This window comes from Enhydra lutris, unplaced genomic scaffold (genome assembly GCF_002288905.1).
Source record: "Enhydra lutris kenyoni isolate GAN:26980312 unplaced genomic scaffold, ASM228890v2 scaffoldscaffold42, whole genome shotgun sequence".
NCBI classification, from domain to species: Eukaryota; Metazoa; Chordata; class Mammalia; order Carnivora; family Mustelidae; genus Enhydra; species Enhydra lutris.
The window spans coordinates 5,873,502-5,896,057 of NW_019154126.1; the positions used below are offsets into that span (position 1 = coordinate 5,873,502).

The 22,556-nt window shown below is 36.0% G+C and overlaps 1 protein-coding gene across 1 annotated transcript in view; it reads right to left on the reverse strand.

Annotated features, from left to right (window-relative positions):
- LOC111155577 (MAM and LDL receptor class A domain containing 1) overlaps nucleotides 1-22,556 on the reverse strand; it is a 757,926-nt gene that overhangs the window by 575,311 nt on the left and 160,059 nt on the right. The window contains exons 17-18 of the mRNA XM_022515825.1: nucleotides 22,166-22,533; nucleotides 17,958-18,370 (exon numbers count right to left, since the gene is read on the reverse strand). Coding sequence (XP_022371533.1) covers nucleotides 17,958-18,370; nucleotides 22,166-22,533 — 781 coding nt within the window. The remainder of the gene's footprint in view (nucleotides 1-17,957; nucleotides 18,371-22,165; nucleotides 22,534-22,556) is intronic.

A 22,556-nucleotide genomic window follows, 5' to 3' on the forward strand; every position in this document is an offset into this window, starting at 1 on the left:
AATATGACTTTAATTATGCAGTCAAATAGTTCTTCAACATTTACTACACACCACCCTGATATCTCATGTCCTGTGCTCTATGCTAGAACAACAGAGACATGGTTCTTGCACTGACTGATTTCAGAGGTGAACAGACACACATGAAAATGATATGATACAACTGTGTCTACAAAGAGAACAGGAGAATTAGTGGCCAATTCCATGGAGGCATATGGAGCTATGTGGAAAAACTTCATAAACAGTAAAACAAACTGAAGTGAAAGCTAAGCTAAATCTAAAAAAGATGAGTGGTTAGATTCCAAGTATGTTTGGAGAAGGAAATGTGCAGGATGAATGAATTCTTCCCAAGGACGGGAAAAGAATGACATCAGGGCACTCCTGGCAACTTCTCACACTCAGGAAACAAAAGCAGACTTGGGCATGGAGAGAAGAAATATGGGAAGACACACAGGAATTTGGACTTTATGCTATCAAACATGGGAAACCAGCAACAGTCTTTAAGTGAAGAAGTATCAAGACCAGGTTTGCATTTCAGATCAATTTTGCTTCAGTAAGTACAAGAAGGATGGCAGGACCAATTGAAGAGGACTGTTAAAATTAGTCAGGGATGGGGATGACCTTAACTGAAATGAAACCAGTGATAAATCCAAGGGAATGAATTTAAGAGCAACTGGTTTCATTACATCTGTAATATGGGGATTAAAAAAAAACAACTATTATCTGAACCTGAACTTTTATTGTTACCTGAGGATTAAATAATATTTTGTAACAACATCTAATATTCAGGAAATATTTACTAAGTCTTGAGAGTTAGGAGAAAAGGAGAAAGGAGAGAGGAAAGGAAGGGAGAAAGATAAAAGTGAAAAAGGAAGAAAAACAGCATAAGGAGAAGGGAGAAAAAGGTAGAGTATCATCACATAACCAGTTATACTACAAGGAAACTGCATTTTTCCACACTCTGCCTTTCTCACATCACCGATGAGGTTAAAGGCAGTGAATAATTGACCAAGGTCAGAGAGAACAGGTAGAACACTGTTTCTGTGAGGAACCACTAGAAAGAATTAGAGTAACAGAGATTAACAGTCCATGCACTTGCAAACGTCTGGGAATAGCACCTTTTTTGCCAAACTAGAAAAACTTCAAGATTCACAAGAGTATCAGACACGTGGTTTGCAATTATTTTCTCCTATTCTGTAAGTTGCCTTTTCATTTTGTTCACTGTTTGCTTTGCTATGCAAAAGTATCTTAGTTTGATGTAGCCCCTCATTTACCATTGTTTTTGTTGCCTATGCTTTTGGTGTCTGATCAAAAAATGTCTATATCATTGGCAAGGAGCTTTTTTTTCTCCATGTGATAGAAATTTCATGGTTTCAAATCTAAATACAAGCCTTTCATCCATTTCAAGTTAATTTTTGCAAGTGGTATAAAGGTCCAATTTCTTTCTTTTGCATGTGGATATCCAGTTTTCTCAATACCTTCTACTAAAGGGCCTATCCTTTGCCTCTTAGGTATCTCTGGTATCCATGAAAAAGCCTAGTTGACCACTTATGTTTAGGTGCATTTCTGGGCTCTCTATGCTATTCCACTACACTATGTGATTTTATGTCAGAACTATAATGTTTTGAATATATGAATTCTATACTATAGTTTAGAATCAGGAACAATAACACCTCTAATTTGGTTCTTCTTAAAATTGCTTTGACTATGTGGAGTCTTTAATGGTTCCACACAAATTTTAGGATTTTTTTTTCCATTTCAATAAAAAGTATCAATAAATATCTATAGGAATTGCCTTGAATATATGAATAATTTAACAATATGAAAACTTCCAATTCACAAAAACAATATATCTTTCAAATTATTAGTCTTGTAAATTTTTTCATCAATGTCTTAACAGTTCTCAATGTATAAATGTTTCACTCCTTTGGTTAAAGTTATTCCTAAGTATGTTTTTCTTTTTGATGCTATTGTTAATAAGACTGTTTTCTTAAATCTTGTTTTCAGATCATTCACTGTTTGCATAGAAAAGCAACTGACTATTATATATTGACTTTTATCAAGCAAATGTACTCAATTCATTTATTAGTTCTAAAAGTTTTTGATGGAGTGTTTAGGATTTTCTGTATCTAAGAGCATGTCATTTACAAGCACAATTTTATCCTTAATAACTTGAACAGAACTGACAAAAGTGGACTTCTCATAGTCCTCCTCCTGATATTAGAAGAAAAGCTTTCAAGTCTCACCATTGTTACATTACCTGTAGGTTTTCCATAGATGGCCTTTCTTATGTTGAAGTATAATCCTTCAATAGCTAATTTGAGAAATCTTTATCAAGAAAAGATACTGAATTTTGTCAAATGCTTCATCAACAAGTATTAGATGATCATAGGACTTCAGTCTTATGTTAATGTGGTTACCACATTCAACAGTTTATATAAAATCAACCATCCTTGCATTCCTGAGTTAAATCTCACTTGCCCTTCTTGATGTGCTATTGACTTTGGTTTGTTAGCATTTAGTAGAGTATTTTTGCATCGAAGTTCATCAAACACACTGGCCAAAAATCTTTTCTTAAAATGTCTTTCCTTGGCTTTGTTATCAGGGTTAATGTTGGGTCTTGTAAAGTAATTTCAGAAGTGTTCCTTCTTCTATTTTTGAAGGATTTGAGAAGGATTGGTATTTATTTTCCAAATTTGTTAGAATTCACCAGGAAGACATCTTATACTGAACTTCAGTTTGATGGGAGGTTTGTGTTTACTGATTCAATCACCTTACCCATTACTGATTGGTTCAGATTTTCTATTTCTTCATGATGTGGTCTCATTAAGTTCTATGTTTCTAGGAATGTATCCATTCTCTTTTATCCAACATTTTGGCATATATTTGTTTATAACAGTCTCTTACAATACTTAGTACTTGTGTAGTATCAGTTCCATGTCTCCTACTTCATTTCTGATTATATTTATTTGATTCTTCTGTCAATTTTGTTTTCTTTTCAAAACACCAAGTCTTAGTTTTGTTGATCTTTTCTATTGTTTTTATACTCTCTTTTTCATTCACTTCTGCCCTTTTTATTTCCTTCCTTCAATTAACTTTAGGCTTAAATGTTTTTGTTATTTGTTAGTTGTTGCTGTTATCTAGTTTATTGGGATAAAATTAGGTTATTTCAGATCTTTCTTTTGTTCCAATATGTATTTATCACTATAGATTTCCCTCTTAAAGCTGCTTTTTTTGCTTCTCATTAATTTTGGTATGTTGTGTTTTCATTTTCATTTTATCAAGATAAGCTTTTTCTACCTTTTTAATTCCTTTTTTTGACCCACTGGTTATTTAACAGTGTGGTTATTCTTACATATTTGTGAATTTTCTAGTTTCCTCCTGTTTTTGATTTCTAGTTTCATACTGTTATGGTTATAAAAGATACTTGACATGATGTCAATCTTAAATTAGCTAAGAACTGCTTTGTGACTTAACCTATGATTTAACCTAGAGAAAGTTACATGTGTGCTTGAAAAGAATATATACACAGCTGCAGTCAAATGGAATGTTCTGTAGATGTCATTAGTCCACCTGATCTGATGCAGTATAAGCCTAATGCTTCCTTACTGATTTTGTTTTGATGATCTATCCATTGCTAAAAGTGGGAATTTGAAGGCCCCTACAATTATAATGATGTTTCTTCTCCTTTCATTCTGTTACTATTTGCTTTACATATTTAAGCGTTCCAATATTGTGTGCATATATATTTACTATTGCTACATGCTCTGAATGAATTGTCCCTTTTTTCCATTACTTAATGACTTTATTTGGCTCTTCTGACTGTAAGTCTTTTGTACCTGAAATAGGTATAACCATACCTGCTCTCTTTTGGTTACCATTTGTATGGAGTATCTTTTTCTAACCCTTCACTTCCGGCCTTTGTGTGTCTTAAAACTAAGACAAATCTCACAGGAAGCATATTATTGGATCTTGTATATTGTTGTAAACCATTCACCCACTCTATGCAGAGCTTGAACTCACAACCCTGAGATCAAGACCTGAGCTGATATCAAGAGTCAGACACTTAACTGACTGAGCCACCCAGGCACACCACAGTCCATTTATATTTTTAAATATTATTGATAGTTAAGGAATTACTATTGCCATTGTTTGCATTGTTTTCTGAGTATTTTGTTTTTCCTTTTCTCCTCTTGCTGTCTTCTTTTGTAATGTTTTATAATGTTATGCTTTGATTCCTTTCTCTTTAAATTCTGTGTCTCTAGCTTAGGAATTGAAGATATAGTAGCTTAGACATTGAATAGTAGCTTAGGCATTGAAGATACAAAGGTAGGTACTATCCAAAGTAAAACACAGAAGGAAAAGAAAATTAGGAAAAAGTTGAACAAAGCAGTTTTTCTTTGTGGTTACCATGAGGCTTACTTAAACCATCTCACAGTTATAACAATCTATTTTAAGCTGATAACTTCAACTGCATTTTAAAACTTTATAAATCTACAGCTACACTCTCTCCATATTTTATGCTATTGATGCTTTCATATTGTGTATAAATTTTATCTTTTTGTATTATGTATCTAATAAATTATCATAACTATAGAATTTTTAGTATGTTTTTATGCTGTTTATACTACAGTTAAACTAGATTTGTGAACCACTATAGTATTAGAGCATGCTGAATTTGACTAAATTTACCTTTTATACTTACACATGTATTCATGTTGTTACTTAGCATCCTTTTGTTTCAACTGAAAGAGCCCCCATTAGCATTTATTGGAAGCAATGTCTATTGGTGATGAACTACCTCAACTTTTATCTAGAAATGTCTTATCTCTACTTCATTTATGAAGAACAACTTTACCAGATATAGTGTTCATGGTTGGCCTTTTTTTTTCTTTCAGTACTTTGAATATATCATTCCATTCCCACCTGGCCTATAAAGTATCTGCTCAGAATATCACTGATAGCCATTTGGTGGGAGTCCCCTTGCATGTGACAAGTCACTCTTCTCTTACTGCTTTCAAAATTTTTGTCTTTGACTTTTGACAGCTTGAATATAATGGGTCTCAAAGAGATCTTCTTTGAGATCATCTTGCTTGGGAATCCCAAGCCTCATATCTAAATGGCCAAATCCCTCTCATGATATGAGAGGTCTTCAGTCATAATTTCTTTAAATAAGCTGTCTGCTCATTTCTCACTTCTCTTTCAGAATGCACATATTTATTCTCTAGGTGAGTTTCCACAGTCCCCATAAGCTTTCTTCACTCTTTGTTTTTCTTTTTCCTCCTCTTACTGACTCATTTCAAGTACCTGTGTTTAAATTTCCTGACTTTCTTGTATGAACTAGTCTGCTGTTGAAGCTCTCCAATGAAATTTTCAGTTGTGCCACTATTCTTCAGCCCCAGAAATTGTTTGGTTTTATTTTAAAGATTTACATTTCTTCATTAAATTTCTAATTTTGCTCACACATATTTTCTCAATTTCATTCAGTTGTGTAACTATGTTCACTTTAATGTCAGTGGCCTTTTTTCAGATTATTATTTTGAATTTTTTGACAGAAAATTTGTAAATCTCTTTCTTTTGGGTCAGTTACTGAAGGTTTATTAACTTATTTTGATAACATGTTTGTTGAATCTTCATGATCCATGCAGCCTTGGTTTTCTGTCTGTGCATTTGAATGGTCTTCCAATCTTTATGGTCTGGTTTCAATAATTAACAACCTTTTTCTGTCAGTCCCCCGGCTCACAATATCACAGGTGACCAGAACTGGAGCCAAGTCTTGTGGCTGCTCCTGAATGCTCAGTGGATTTTGCAGTTGTCAGGCCTGTTACCAGTGGTTTAGGTTGACAGAGACCTTCCCTGGTCCCTGATTAGAAGAACTGCCTCCGAAACCTTGATCAGTATGGCTGGCACAGGACAGAGGTCTGCCTCATGGTCTGCAGTTAGGCATACAAATGGCAGGACTGTAACAAGATATGCAGACAAATATGGTTCCTGTGTGGTCCTTAAGCACGCTCCTGCCAGAACACTAGGAAGTTTACTGGGTAAAATGGACCACCCCCCGAGTATGGCTATGAGGAGCTTGAACTGGCTTACAGGGATGTTTCAAGATCTGAAGTCAGATGAAAGTCTAAAGGCCTACCTCTAGAAGAACAGATGCTGATATCTCCTGGTGGGTCCCTGAAAAGTTAGGGTCACTTCTGTACCATGAATGAGAGGTAATGGAGTGGTTGTAGTGCTGATTCAGTATCATTGTTGGACTGAGATTGGTGGGGCAACCTCTTGGGGGCATGGATGTAACTTCTGGCAGCTCAGTGAGCAGGCAGGATGGCTCCCACCCTGTGGCTGGATCCCATAGCTCCCTCAAAGTCATCTTCTCCATGGATGATTACCAAATTATTTTTGAGAGGAATACAAGCAGGGGATCTTCCTTACTGCTACCTTGTTTTCATCACTTCAGTCATCTAAAAGAGTTATGAAAACTACTCTATGCAGTCTAAAATAGAGATGTGGAAAATAACGTGAAGGCCCAAATCAAAATTTACATATAAAATTGAAAATAAGAAGAAAATATACACTGAAAAGGATCAGTAGCTTAGGAATTGAAGATATAGTAGCTTAGACATTGAATAGTAGCTTAGGCATTGAAGATACAAAGGTAGGTACTATCCAAAGTAAAACACAGAAGGAAAAGAAAATTAGGAAAAAGTTGAACAAAGCAATAATAAGCCCTGGAACAACTTCAAACAGCTTAATTTACATGTAATCAAAGTTCACAAAGGATAGGGAAAAAAGGAAAGGAAAGCTTTGGGGGTCTGAGTTAATAATAAATTGGATTTCATCGAAATTAAAAAGTGCCTCCTTTTCAAAGAAACTATTAAATGATTAAAACACAAGCCAAGAGAAAATATTTGTCATTAATGTATCCAAGCAAAAGCTTGCATCCAGAAAACATAAAAAAGCTCAAAACTCAATAATAAGAAAACAAAAATCCAATCTAAATATTGGGCAAAAGATTTAAACAGACACTTCAAATTATGTCCATTTGGCAAGCAAACATAGGAAGTATGTCCAACATAATTAATGCTTAGGGCAATTCAAATTAACACCACAATAAGATACCATTATATACTTCTAATAACTAAGATTAAGAAGACTGATAATAACAAGTACTGGCTAAAATGTGGAGGAACTGGAACTAATATATTCTGCTGATGGGAATAAAAAATGGCTCACTATGAAAAAACAGTTTAAGAGTTTCTTAAAATGTTAAACATACTTCTGGCATATGATCCAGCAACTTCATTCCTGGGTATTTACCAAGAAAAATAAAAGCAGATGTTCATATAAACATTTACATGCAAATATTCACAGCAGATTTACTTATAATACTCCAAACTACAAGCGACCCAAATATAGATTAATAATTGATTAAACAGTGTCGCATCCATATAATAAAATACTATTTGGCAATAGATACAAATGAATTACAGATACATTCCATAACATAAAGGAATCTACTAAATGCAATAAATCAGAAAAAAAAAGCTCATACTGTACAATATACTTAAAAGTTTGGAAAATATAAATTAATGTATACTAAGAGAAACCAATTCAGTGTTATTAAGGGATGGGAGTGAAGGCCAGATATAGGTATTACAAGGTGACGTGAGGAATCTTTTAGAGGTAAAGCATATTTATCTATTATCTTGATTGTGGTGATGGTTTCAAAACTTTCAATATGTATAGTTTATTATATGTCAATTATACCACAAAAAATACCATAATAAAAAATCAGTTAGAAGGATGGTGTAAAGTCTTATACGTGAATGACCAGCTGAGCCTTACTGACCAAGCCACACATAATACCAGTGCTCAATTATTTCAACTGACGTTAACAAGTCAAACACTTCCTACACTACATGTGCAATCTAGTTCTAGCCTATGCATTTCACTTTAAACAAATAATCCTGAATGGAAAACACACAAACTAAACAGTAAAATGAGAAAAGAACTTTTTAAAAAAAGGGGAGGTAGCTTAAAAGATCTCTTAGACAACATTAAGCAAACATACACATTACAGCTGTCCCAGAAGAGGAAGAGAAAGAAAAATGTGTAGAAAACTGATTTGAAGAAATAACTAAAACCTTCCTAACATAGGGAAGGAAACAGACATCCAAGTCAAAAAAGCAGAATTACAAATGAGATGATCTCAAGGGGGTCCATACCAGCACACATAATCATTAAAATGTCAGAGATTATCATACTTAAAGGGTCTATCCAACAAGAAGATCTAACAATTGTAAATATGCCACAAACATGGGAGCAACCAAATATATAAACCAATTGATAACCAAAATAAAAATACTGATAATATATTAATAGTGGGAGACCTCAACATTCTACTCACAGCAATAGACAGATCATCTAAGCAGAAGATCAATAAAGAAACAAGAGTGCTGATGACACATTGGACCAGATGGACTATGTAGATATATATAGAACATTCCATCCTAAAACAACAGAATACTCATTCTTCTCCAGTGCACATGGAACTTTTTCCAGAATAGACCACATACTGGGTCACAAATCAGGTCTCAACTGACACCAAAAGACTGAGATGATTCCCTGCACATTTTCAGACCACATTGCTTTGAAACTAGAACCCAACCACAAGAAGAAATTTGGAAGGAACTCAAACATTTGGAAGTTAAAGAGCATCCTGCTAAAGAATGATTGGGTCAACCAGGAAATGAAAGAAGAACTTAAACAATTCATGGAAACTAATGAGAATGAAAACACATTGGCCCAAAACCTATAAGATACTGGAAAGGTGGTCCTAAGAGGGAAATACATAGCCACCCAAGCCTCTCTCCAAAAATTAGAAAAAAATCTCAAATGTACCAGCTAACTTACACCTAAAGGACCTAGAGAAAGAACAGCAAATAAAGCCTAAACCAAGTAGGAGAAGAAAGGTAATAAAGGTCACAACAAAAATCAATGAAATAGAAACCAGAAAAAAAAAGTAGAATAGATCAACAAAGCTAGCAGCTGGTTCTTGAAAGAATTAATAAGATCGATAAAACTCTGGCCAGACTTATCCAAAAGAAAAGTGAAAGAGCCCAAATAAAATCATGACTAAAAGGGGAGACATCACGATTAATACCAAGGAAATAGAAACAACTATTAGAAATTATTACCATCAACTATATGCCAACAAATTCAGCAATCTATAAGAAATGGATGCATTCCTGGAAATTTATAAACTACCAAGAATAAAACAGGAAGAAATAGACAATCTGAACAGACCAACAGCCAGTAAGGAAATTGAAGCAGTAATCAAAAACCTCCCAAAAAGCAAGAGTCCAGGACCAGGTTGCTTCCCAGGGGAATTCTACCAAACATTTAAAGAAGAAATAATACCTATTCTACTGAAGCTGTTTCAGAAAATAGAAATAGAAGGAAAACTTCCAAACTCATTCTATGAGGCCAGCATTACCCTGATCCCAAAACCAGACAAACACCCCACCAAAAAGGAGAATTACAAACCAATATCCCTAAGGCACATGGATGCCAAAATACTCAATAAGATCCTAGCCAACAGACTCCAACAGTACATTGAAGAGATTATTCACCATGACCACGTGGGATTTATTCCTGGTATGCAAGGGTAGATCAATATTTGGAAACCAATCAATGTGATAGAGTCCATTAATAAAAGAAACAAGAACCATATGATCTTCTCAATTGATGCAGAAAAAGCATTTGACAAAATACAGAATCCTTTCCTGATTAAAACTCTTCAAAGTATAGGGATAGAGGGAACATACCTCAGCATAAAAACCATCTACAAAAAGTCCAATGGGGAAAAACTGAGAGCTTTTCCCTTAAGGTCAGGAACACAACAGGGATGCCCACCATCACCATTATTGTTCAACATAGTACTAAAAGTCCTAGCGTCAGCAATCAGACAACTAAAAGAAATAAAAGGCATTGGCAAAGAAGTCAAACTCTCTCTCTTCACAGAAGACATGATACTTTATGTGGAAACCCCAAAAGACTCCACCCCCAAATACTAGAACTCATCCAGCAATTCAGCAACATGGCAGGATACAAAATCAATGCACAGAAATCAGTTGCATTTCTATATACTAACAACGTAACTGAAGAAAGAGAAATTAAGGAATTAATTCCAGTTACAATAGCATCAAAACCATAAGATATCTAGGAATAAACCTAACCAAAGAGGTAAAAGATCTATACTCTAGAAACCACAGAACACTTATGAAAGAAATTAAGGAAGACACAGAGATGGAAAAACATTCCATGCTCATGGGTTGGAAGAATAAGCATTGTTAAAATGTCTGTGCTGCCCAGAGCAATCTATACTTTCAATGCAATCCTTATCAAACTACCATGGACATTGTTCACAGAGCTGCAACAAACAATCCTAAAATTTGTATGGAACCAGAAAAGACCCCAAATTGCCAGGGGAATGTTGAAAAAGAAAACTAAAGCTGGGGGCATCATGATGCCTAACTTCAAGCTGTATTACTAAGCTGTTGTCATCAAGACAGTATGGTACTGGCACAAAAACAGACACATAGATCAATGGAACAGAATAAAGACCCCAGAAATGGACCTTCAACTCTACCGTCAACTAATCTTCGACAAAGCAGGAAAGAATATCCACTGGAAAAAAGACAGATTCTTCAACAAATGGTGCTGGGAAAATTGGACGGCCACATGCCGAAGAATGAAACTGGACCATTCTCTTATACCATACACAAAGATAAACTCAAAACAGATGAAAGACAGTAATAAAAATGAAAAAAAAATAGTGATGAAGAATTTCAAAAGCAGCAAGAGGGGAAAAAATCACATAGAAGGGAAATCCCATAAGGCTGATTTTTCAGCAGAAATTTTGCAAGACAGAATAGAATGGCATGATATATTCAAAGTGCTGAAAGAAAAAAAACCTGCAACCAAGAATACTCTATACAGCAAGGCTATAGTGCCGAATAGGAGAGAGAAAGAGTTCCCAGACAATCAAAAATGAAAGGAATTTATCACCATAAGCCAGCATTAGAAGAAAGCTTAAAGGGGACTCCTTGACTAGAAAGGAAAGAACATAACCAGGAGTAAGAAAACTAGGAAGCACAAAAGCAGTAAAATTAAGCAAATCTATAAAACAAACCATTCATGGGAGTCACAAAATAAAGGATGTAAAGGGGCACCTGGGTGGCTCAGTGGGTTAAAGCCTCTGCCTTCGGCTCAGGTCATGATCCCAGAGTCCTGGGATTGAGCCCCACATTGGGCTCTCTGCTCAGCCAGGAGCCTGCTTCCTCCTCTCTCTCTCTCTCTCTGCCTGCTTCTCTGCCTACTTGTGATCTCTGTCTGTCAAATAAATAAATAAAAAATCTTAAAAAAAAAAAAAAAAAGTCCACCTTGATTTCATCTCCAGTCGTGGTCTCAGGATTGTGAGATCAAGCACCACATCAGGCTCTGCACTCAGCATGAAGCCTGCTTGAGATGCTCGCTCTTCCTCTACCTCTGCCCCTCCATCTTCTCTGTCTCTTAAGAAATAATAAAAAATTTTTTAAAAAAAGAATAAAAGGATGTAAAGTATGACAGCATACACCTAAAATGCAGTGAAGGAAGGAATAAAGATATAGTGCTTTTAGAATGGGCCAAACTTAAGTGACCATCAACTTCATACAAACTCTGTATGAATAAGATGTTATATATAAATATAATGATAACCACAAATCAAAGAGTGGCAATAGATACACAAACAATAAAGAGAAAGAAATCCAAGTACATTACTAAAGAAAGCTAGCAAACCCTGAGAGAAAGAGCAAGAGAAGAAAGGAACAGAGAACACAAAACAACCATAAAACAACCCAAAAAAAATGCAAATAAATACACACCTATAAATAATTACTTCAATATAAATGGACTAAATGTTTCAAACTAAAGACATAGGGTGATGCAATAGATTAAAAAAAAAAAAAAAGCAAAGCCAATCTATATTCTGCCTCCAAGAGACTCCTTTCACACCTAACGAAACATGCTAACTGAAAGTGAAGAAATGGAAGAGTATTTATCATGCAACGGAATTGAAAAGAAAACTGGGGAATCAATACTTATACCAGAAAAAGCAGACTTTAAAGCAAAGACTGTAACAGGAGACAAAGAAGGACACTATATCATAATAAAGGGGACAATCCTACAAGAAGATGTAACAATTGTAAATATTTATCCACCCAACATAGGAGCACCTAAATACATAAAGCATAAGAACAAACATAAAGGAAGTAATCAATAGTAATATAGTAATAGTCAGGGACTTTGACAACCAACTTATGTCAACGGACAGATAATCCAAACAGAAAATGAACAAGGAAACACTAGCTTTAAATGACATGTGGACAAGACGGATCTAACAGATATATTCAGAACATATAAACAGTGGAATATACATTCTTTTGAAGCGCACATGGAACATTCTCCAGACAGATCAAACGTTAGGCCACAAAATAAGTATAAACAAATTTAAAAAGACTGAAGTCATACCATGCATTTTTTCTGACCACAATGCTATGAAAATAGAAATCAAGAGCAAGAAAAAAATCTGGAGAATACACTAATACATGTATGTTAACTAACATGCAATTAAACAATTTAAAGGATCCACCAAGAAATCAAAGAAAAAAAATACATGGAGACAAATTAAAGTGAAAATGCAATTGTCCAAAAATCTTTCGGATGCAGCAAAGGCAGTTCTAACATGGAAGTTTATACAGGCCTACCTCAAGAAGCAAGAAAAATCTCAAATAAACAACCTAAACCGAAACAACCTAAAGGAGCTAGAAAAAGAAGAAAAAAATTCAAAACCAGTAGAAGTAAACAGTAAAGATCAGAGCAGAAATAAATGACATAGAAACAATAAAAATTAAACAGCTCAATGAATTCAGGAGTTGGTTCTTTGAAAAGATCAACAAAACTCACCAACATTTAGCCAGACTCACCAAACAATAAAAAGGGGGGGAGGAGACTCAAAATATGAAAGAGAAGAAACAAGTGACATCATAGAAATACAAAGAATTGTAAGTTATAAAAAATTATATGCCAGCAAAATAGACAACACAGAAAACATGGATATAAAATCTCCCAAAAGTGACTGAGGAAGAAACAGTAAATTTGAACAGACCAAGTATCAGCAATGAAATTGAATCAATAATCAAAAAACTCCAAACAAACAAAAGTCTAGGACCATATAGCTTCACAGCGGAATTCTACCAAAGAGTTAAATAAGCATTAATACCTATACTTCTCAAACTGTTTCAAAAAATAAAAGAGGAAGGAATGCTTCCAAATTCATTCTATGAAACCAAACCAGACAAAGCTACAACAAAAAAAGAGAATTACAGGATGGCATTTCTGTAAACATACATGAAAAAAATCCTAAACTATATTAGCAAACCAAATCCAACAGTACATTAAACAAATCATTTGCCACAATTAAGTGGAATTTATTCCTGGAATGTGAGCATGGTTCAATATTTGCACATCAATCAGCATGAATCATCACATCAAAAAGAGAATGGATAAAAAAATCATATGATCATTTTAATAGATGCAGAAAAAGCACTTCACAAATTATAACATCCATTCGTGATAGAAACCCTCAACAAAGTGGTTTCAGAAGGCACATACCTCAACATAATAAAGGACATACATGAAAAACCCACAGCTAACATCATCCTCAATGGGGAAAAACTGAGAGCTTTTCCAAGACAAGAATGTCCCCTCTCAGATTTTTGGTTTTGTTTTGTTTTGTTTTGTTTTTTAAACATTTATTTTTAGAGAGAAAGAACGAACATGTGGTGCGGAAAAAGAGAGGCAGCCGGAAAGGGATAGAGAATCCCAAACAGACTCCCAGCTGAGCATGGAGCCTGACACAGGGCTTGATCCCACTACCCTGAGATCATGACCTGAGACAAAATTAAGTCAGACACTTAACCAACTGAGTGCCATCCAGGCACCTCTGTCCCCTCTCAGTTTTATTCAACATAGTACTGGGAATCTTAGCTACAGTAATCAGACAAGAAGAAATTACAGGAATCCATATCGGTAAGTAAGAAGTAAAAACTTCCCTACTTGCAGATGATATGAAAATCCTACTAGAAACAATAAATGAATTCAGTAAAGTTGCAGAAAACAAAATTAATACCCAGAAGTTGGTAGCGCATTTCTATACACTATAGATGAAGTAGCAGAAAGAGAAATTTAAGAAACAACACTATGTAAAATTGCATCATAAAGGAATAAATACCTAAGAAGTGAAAGGTCCGTACTATGAAAACTATAAAACACCGATTAAAAGGAATTGAGGATGATATTTTAAAAAATGGAAAGACATTCCATCCTTGTGGATTGGAGAAATTATATTATTAAAATGTCTACATTACTCAAAGTGATCTACAGATTTAATGCAATCCCTATCAAAATGCAAGAGCATTTTTCACAGAACTAGAACAAATAATGCTGGAATATGTATGGAACCACAAAAGACTCTGAATAGCCAAAGCAATCTTGAGAAATAAGAGCAAAGCTAGAGGTATCACAGTTCCAGAAGTCAAGATATACTACACAAAGCTGTAATCCAAACAGTTTGGGGTACTGGTACAAAAAAATAGATGCACAGATCAACAGAATAAAAAAGAGAGTTCAGAAATAAATATATGATTATATTATCAATTAATCTATGAATAAAGAGGCGAGAATACACAATGGAGAAAAGACAGTCACTTCAATAAATGGTACTGGGAATACTGTACAGCTACATGAAAAAGTGAAACCAGACCACTTTTTAACAACACACACCAAGTCAAAATGGATTAAAGACCTAAACGTGAGACCTGAAACCATAAAAATCCTAGAAGAGAAAACAGGCGGTAATTTCCCAGACCTCAGCCATAGCACTATTTTTCTTGATATGTCTCCTGAGGCAAAGAAACAAAATCAAAAGTAAACTATTGGGGCTACATCAAGATAAAAAGCTTTTGCACAGCAAAGGCAACCAACAAAACAAAAAGACAACCTACTGAATGGGAGAAGATATTTACAAACGATATATACAATTGGGGGTTAATATCCAAAATATATAAGGAACTTACATAAATCAACACCAAAAAAAAAAAAACAATTATAAAATGGGCAAATGACATATACAGACATTTCTCCAAAGACATACTGATGGCCAACAGACACATGAGAAGATGCTTGAGGTCACTAATCATCAGGTAGCTGCAAATTAGAACCACCTGTCAAAATAGCTAAAACCAAAAACACAAGAGATAAAGAATATTAGAAAGGATGTGGAGAAAAAGGAACCCTCTTACACTGTTGGTGGGAATGCAGATTGGCGCAGCCACTGTGGAAAACAGAATGGAGGATGCTCAAAAAATTAAAAGTAGAAATATCATATGACCCAGGAATTCCAGTATTGAGTATTTACCCAAAAAAACACAAAGACACTAATTTGAAAAGATAAATGTGCCCATGTTTACTACAGAATTATTTATAATAGTCAAGATATGAAAGCAAACTAAGTGTCCACCAAAAGACAAATGGGTAAGAAAGAAGTGGTACACACACACACACACACACACACACACACACACACTGGAATATTATATTGCCATAAAAAGGATGAGATGTGCTATTTGAGACAACAAGGATTAACTTAGAGGATACTGTGCTAAGTGAAATACATCGGAAAAAAACTATATAATTCCACTATCTGGAAGTTTTTTAAAAAATGAATAAACAAACAAAAAGCAAAATGAGACCTATAAATACAGACCACTAACTGGTGGTTGCTAGAGGGGAAGAAGGAGGCGTATTGAACAAAATGGTTAAAGGTGAGTGGCAGTTACGGAATTCTGGTTATTGAACATGTAAGTCATAATAATGGATGCACAGCATGAGAAACATAGCTAATGATGGTGTAAAAACTGTGTGTCAGGACAGGAGGTAGCTACACTTCTGTCGAACATAGCATAATGTATAGTCTTGTTGAACCGCTATGTTGTACACCCGAAACGAACGTAACATTGTGTGTCAACTATACATACATACATAATCCCTGAAAAATCCTTGAATTTTTCTTTGAAATAAACATTTAATGAGCACGTTACCTGCTGGATTGATACTAGGTAGTTTCACCAACAATATCACAGTTGAATAAAATCTTGGTTATTGCCGCTCTTGCAACAACTACGTATACTCATACAATGAAGAAAAGTACCTGGTTGCTTCAACTGCACCCAGTTTTTACACTCTTAAATAATTAATCCACATGGCATGCACAATCTGATTTCACCTTTTCATGCCTAAATGTCATGGAAAAAAAACCAAAACCCTAGAAGAACCATTAGATGAAATCAAACAGAGAACTCCATGCATAACCCAAAATGGGTTTCAAACCCCAATTTCTATATTTCAGATTCATAACTAAAGGATTCCTTGGTTAGTTCCATGTTCATCTGAATGTGAAGCAGCTCCCTTGCCAAGATGATTTTTCTCCTGGCAACCAATTCTTGAGTAAATATCACAAGGAGAGTTTATCCACTGAATACTAGTTTGACCCAAATTACAATTCACCTGATTAAATATTAAGAATTAATTTGAAGTGGATGAGCTATTATTAAATAAAAGTCAAAGAACCTTCCTTCAATTGCATTTCTTATGATTACACCCATCTTACCGTTACAGCTGAACTCTGTGCATGCAGCAGATTAGTTCTCATGATTTCATCTTATGCCTATTTAGACAAATAACTAATTTCAGTGTGTTTTCTAGTGAGTCATATATGATGTATATCTATGATGGCTCTTAACGGGGGGCCTGGAGCTAAGTTCTTGGCTACAAAGCTGTGAAGACAATTAGAAAGAGGCAGTACTTTAAAATTAGGGTAACAGAGAAATTCAGCATATATAAAAAAGCAAAAAACAAAAAAATGTTTAGCCAAGAGAGGTAAGAAGTCTCTCTCCATATATTATATGTAGATCTATTTGTGCAAAGGTGAAAAGAACACATATTCAACCCTCCTACATGTGACAAGCTATATGATATATAAGAAAGGGAATGAATGAGAATTAATCGGAAACCGCAGCTTCCAGTCCAAGTCCCCATTCTGCGGCTCACCATCTCTTTGACCAGATATAAATAACCACCTCCCTGGCTTTTTTTTTTTTTTTTTTTTAAATTCCTATCTGTAAAACTGACAAAAAAGGAGCCTGACTTACCCACTTCAGGGAATTGTTGAGGGAATCAAAGAGATAATAGACGGAAAATTCCTTCACCAAACTACAAAAGTCACATAAGCATTTAAAATCGCCATTCTAAGTTTTCCTTTTAGGAGAAGGTCCGAGACTCAGAGTAAAGAAGTAATGTCTACTCCACCAGGAGTAAGGAGACCTAGCTAGACTGACCTCTGGCTTGGCCCCAGAGTAGCTGTGTGATTCTCCAACAAAGCATGCACTCTTCTCGAATTTTTGTTACTTACCTACAAAATGAAGAAGTCAAATGAAATATTCAAAATAACAGATCTTAGAATCTGAACATTTGGCAGAATACCAGAAATTGTGCAGAACTCTTTTTCCCTCCAGATTTTTTATTTCAGTAGAAAAATGACCTCAAGTCAGAGGGACCTGCAGCTGTTGCTAATACCATGTGTCCACCTTTAGAAATTTTAAATCATACATTATTGGGGGTAGTCGAGGAGGAAAACAACTTAACAAGCTTTGGTACACCCTTAATTGAATGACAAATGTATTTCGAAGTAACTTTGATCAAATTCCACTTGCTTTTAATTCAAGGTTATAGGAATCTTTCATATTCCTTAGACATTCTGATGCATTTTAAATACACATAATGAAATCCATTATCCATACCTGAAAAGGCTGCCTGCTGGAAACACTGAGGTGTTTCCTTATCCATCTGTTGCCTTGATTCCCAAATATCTGCCACAGCAGCTGTCCTCTTGTGTTACTCCAGACTCTCTGGTAGATGGCCAGCCTGTAAATGTGCTTTCCAAACATGTGGTAATAGAAGCGGAAGGTGCAGCCCTCTGTACTGGTGGCGTTGAGGACAGGGCTGAGTAAAGCAGCTCTGTTTTGGAAAACCTGTGGCTCCGAAGATTCTATGTAGAGATAGTGTCCTTTAGCTGTGCCCAAAGTGTTATCCTTCATGGGCCCTGTATTAAGTGTCGAAGTTGGACCGCACTTCCTGGTCCAATCAAAGTCATCTTCTGTATCTTGTTCCCAGTTACAAATTCCATTTTCAAAGTTACACTGGAGTTCAGGTACTGAAATTGCATTAAATAATAGCAAATGAATGAATGAATGAATGAATAATTTAGGATAAAAATAACTACGATTAAGAAAACTCTTTGATATTTTTGCTCCTGACATGGTTAACCATTTTAATTGTTTTTTAAATGCAACATTAAAGTTTCTAAAAGGTGAATAAATCCTAGATTTATATCACGTAATAATATTTTATAGACTGAAGGCAGCATTACTTTAGCCATCAACTTCCAAATGCCTTTCTCTATCCCTTCCTCATTTCTCGCACTGTAACTCCATGCAAACGATCATGACACCACGGCCGACTCAAGGTGCCAAACTCCTGGCTCAGCTGATTTCAACCTCAGCTGAATGTCCCAATCACCGGCGAACATTAAATACCAAAACAAAACAAAAAACACCAAGGCCCAGAATTCATCTCCAGAGATGTTAATTTTTTAAAAAAGATTTATTTGAGAGAGAGAGTGTGTGAGAAGGAGGGGGCTGCAGAGGGAAAGAGACCGTCAAGCAGACTCCCCGCTGAGCACGAAATCCAACGCAGGGCTCGATCTCACAACCCTGAGATCATGACCTGAGCCGAAATCAAGAGTTGGACGCTCAACAGACTGAGCCACTGGGCGCCCCCAGAGATGTTGATGTAACTGGTGCAAATCGTGCACCAAATATCAGGATACTTCATCATCTCCCTTGGTGAGTCGAACATGCAGAACTGAGAACAGTCATATTTTAATAGGGCTCAGTCTTCCAGAATCACCTGAAGGATGGTAGAATTGCCACTCCATGGTGAAGCCCCATAGAAGTACTAGCTTGTCAGATATGGGGTAAAGCCCAGGAATCCATATTTTTAACAAGCACCCAACATGATTCTGATGTCAATGTTTTCCAGACCTCATGCTGAAAAACTCCTCCCCCTGGTTCCATCTTGGCCCAGTTCCAAATGTCCCTTGGCCCCAGTGCCAGAATGACCATCTTTTCACCTTTCATGGCAATTTATCATTTTCTTCCTCTATTCAAATTCCTATAACATATACTCACTTAATCTAAACTTAAATCTAAACTCTTCTTTCAATCTTCACCTTTCCCAAATGAAATTAACTTCCTGTTCGTCCCTAACTATCCTTTCATTTCGCATATAACATCTTCCCCACATGCTTAAACACCTCATGCCTCTCTCCTTCCCTATTTATGCTTCCTGTTGTGCTGTGTCCCCTGGGAGGCAATCTTTTCTTCCCACTGCACTGCAGCTCCTTTGAGCTGGAGCTGTGAAACTTTAAACTCCCCTCAGTCTCTAGAAGAATTGAAAGCCCTTATGAAGAATTGACTTGTCCCTTGTTAACTAGACAATCTACCATAATTTCTAGCATAATATAGGAATGTATTCATTTTGGGGGATGTGGGCATTTTTGCTGACACCCAGGATTTGTGTAGAATAAATGCCAGAGAATGTACATTTAGTGTTATTTGGGCAGAAAGAACAGGATTTAGAATTAACGAGGAGTTCTACCTTTTAGCTTCATTTACATAAGTTGGTATTTTTTTAAAAATAAATGTCAGCTGTCCTTTAACTATTCATCTTAGTAAATGCACTTTGTGCCAAAGGGGAATAAATATTCTGAAACAGTAAATACAGGCATATGTGGATAAATGCAGCCAGGCAAGAACAGATCATCTGTCTCTGCAAACCACAGAACAGGAGCTTAGACCTAATGAAGGGAACCCAGTGAGTAAATGTCAAATGAAAGATGAGCTTTCATTTGATATTTCCTCACTTGTGACTCATCAAGCCCAGCTGTGACATGAACTGGGGACCTGCGGGGTACTCCCCAGGTGTCAGTCTTTGGTTGTGGAGCAGAAGGAGAATGTCAAACTGCTAAGTTTTTTGACATAAAACTGGCACTCAAGCCAACAGATTTTGATATCGCCTGTCTTCCTATGGACTGTATGTGCAATCTGTATTTCAAAAGGGAATGTGTGCAGCTCCATCTATAAATAAAAGACCCTGTCTCTAAACATGGGCAACTTTAGGAAACACGACAGCGATTTCTGGATGTCTAATGGTTCTATTCAAACCAATAATATGTCTATATGGACAGCTGTGAGAGAAACTCACCATCTAATGCCACTCCTATTCTCTTTCATTAATATTCAGTCACAAGAAGTTTCTGATATTATATTTGTACTGCCGTAATTCCATTCTAAGTTGGCACTGAGTGGTTTGAAGGTTAATTTGCTTATTTTTAGTGACATACCACATTTTTTTTTTTGAGGAGGGGGATTCAGAGAGCTTCAAAAAGATGAAAAAGCATTCTAAATCTGAACAAATAAATTACCTGGAGGACAAGTAACATTTCTTGTGTTAGCCATTGTCTAAACTATCAACTTTATTTCTATCCACTCAAGTATTAGTTGTGTAATGAGACGCATGGTAATTCTGACTTCAATCCACCTGACTGTATCAAAGACCACATATATGCAGGACTCTCTACAATAATTTATATGGAAATTTCTTAATGCAGTGTTTCCTATGATGTACCAAGCATTTTATGGCTTCCCTCTGATTTATAATTAGCCTCTCAATGTAATAAGCATATAGCTTGAATTTTAAGAATTGTTGTTATTTCTGGACAAGGGAAGATGCAAACTCTTTTTCTGAATGATTTTTGTAATTGGAAAAAAAAAAAAAACCAGCTATGAGCTTCTGATTCATTTTCAGGAGTAAGTGCAGTGGGCACTATCTGGATCTAGGTTCATAAAACTGTAGAACACATGTTATCATCAGATACCATAAGCTTTCTGGTAATTTAAACCAGAAACTCAAGACTTATCTTTGACAGCCTATCTATCAGCTTATCTATCTCTGCTCCCTGTAGCCAAAACATCATCAAATGTTCCTTCCAAATATTTCCCCAAATAGCAATCCCTCCATCTCCATCAATCTGGCTGGGATGCCGACCCCTCCTCATGGACTACCGCAAGGGCCTACTGATGGGTCTTCTGAATCCACTCTCCTCCAACCCACTCATCACACTGTATCCACAGTGACATGCTTTAATATGCCAATTTTTTATATTACCTTCCTTATTAAAAACCTTCAGATGAAGAAAAACCTCCCTAAGACGGACAATGAAGATCTGCAAATCTGGCCTCCCCCACATTCCTGTCCTTATGCGGCACCCTCCATCCCCTTCACATCCTCCCTCCAGCCACACTGGCTGGCCTCCATCCGCCATGCAGTCACTTATCAGGGCTTTTGCACAGACACTCTGACTTCTTACTTTTCAGATCTCAGCTAAGTTGTCACCTCTAGGAAGTTCAATACCATTATCATAAAAAGTCATCTCTGTATCTCCCATCAAAGCTGCCAGTTTGTATTTATTCTTTAAATATTCGAATAACATCCATCTCCTCGATTAGACCATAAGGTCCCTGAGATCTGAGACTCAGTAGTTGTGTTCAGCATTGTATCTCTAGTAACTAGTTCCTCAGTCACCATAACAAACATTGGTAGCTCAACTAATTCATCACTCATCACAGTCATCAACTTTGGAACAATGCTTCATGTCTTTGCCTCAACTGGCTAGAAAACACTGAACTAATCAAGATCCCCACTATCAAAATAAGAAGGACCAAAAAAAAAAAAAATAATAATAATAATAATAATAAAGTACTTACCACAGTCATCCTTTGTGTCTTTGCCTTAACTGGCTAGAAAACATTGAACTAATCAAGATCCCCACTATCAAAATAAGAAAGACCAAAAAAAAAAAAAAAGAGAAAAATAATAAAGTACTTACCACAGTCATCCTCATCAGTGTGATCACCGCAATCATCTACCAGATCACATAACAGAAGCTTCTCTACGCAAGCTTTGCTGCCTCGACACCAGAAGAAATCTGGCTCTTCGCAGCTGTCCACAGGAAGCGGAAGAGTACAATTTTCAAATCTGATGTCATCAATTGCGGAGACTCCATCATAAATGCCAAGACTGACTTTATCTAGCGACAAATGGAAGGGCTGAGTGAGGCGTCCAAGCTGAACAGTCGCCTGTGACCACTGGTTGCCCTGGTTATATAATACTCTCCAGAGTACGGTGGGGTCACTGGAATTTTCCACGTGTAGCTGGAGCTCAGCGGCCCCCACTGACAGACCGTAGTTATAAAACCTGAAAAAAGAGGCAACACAAGG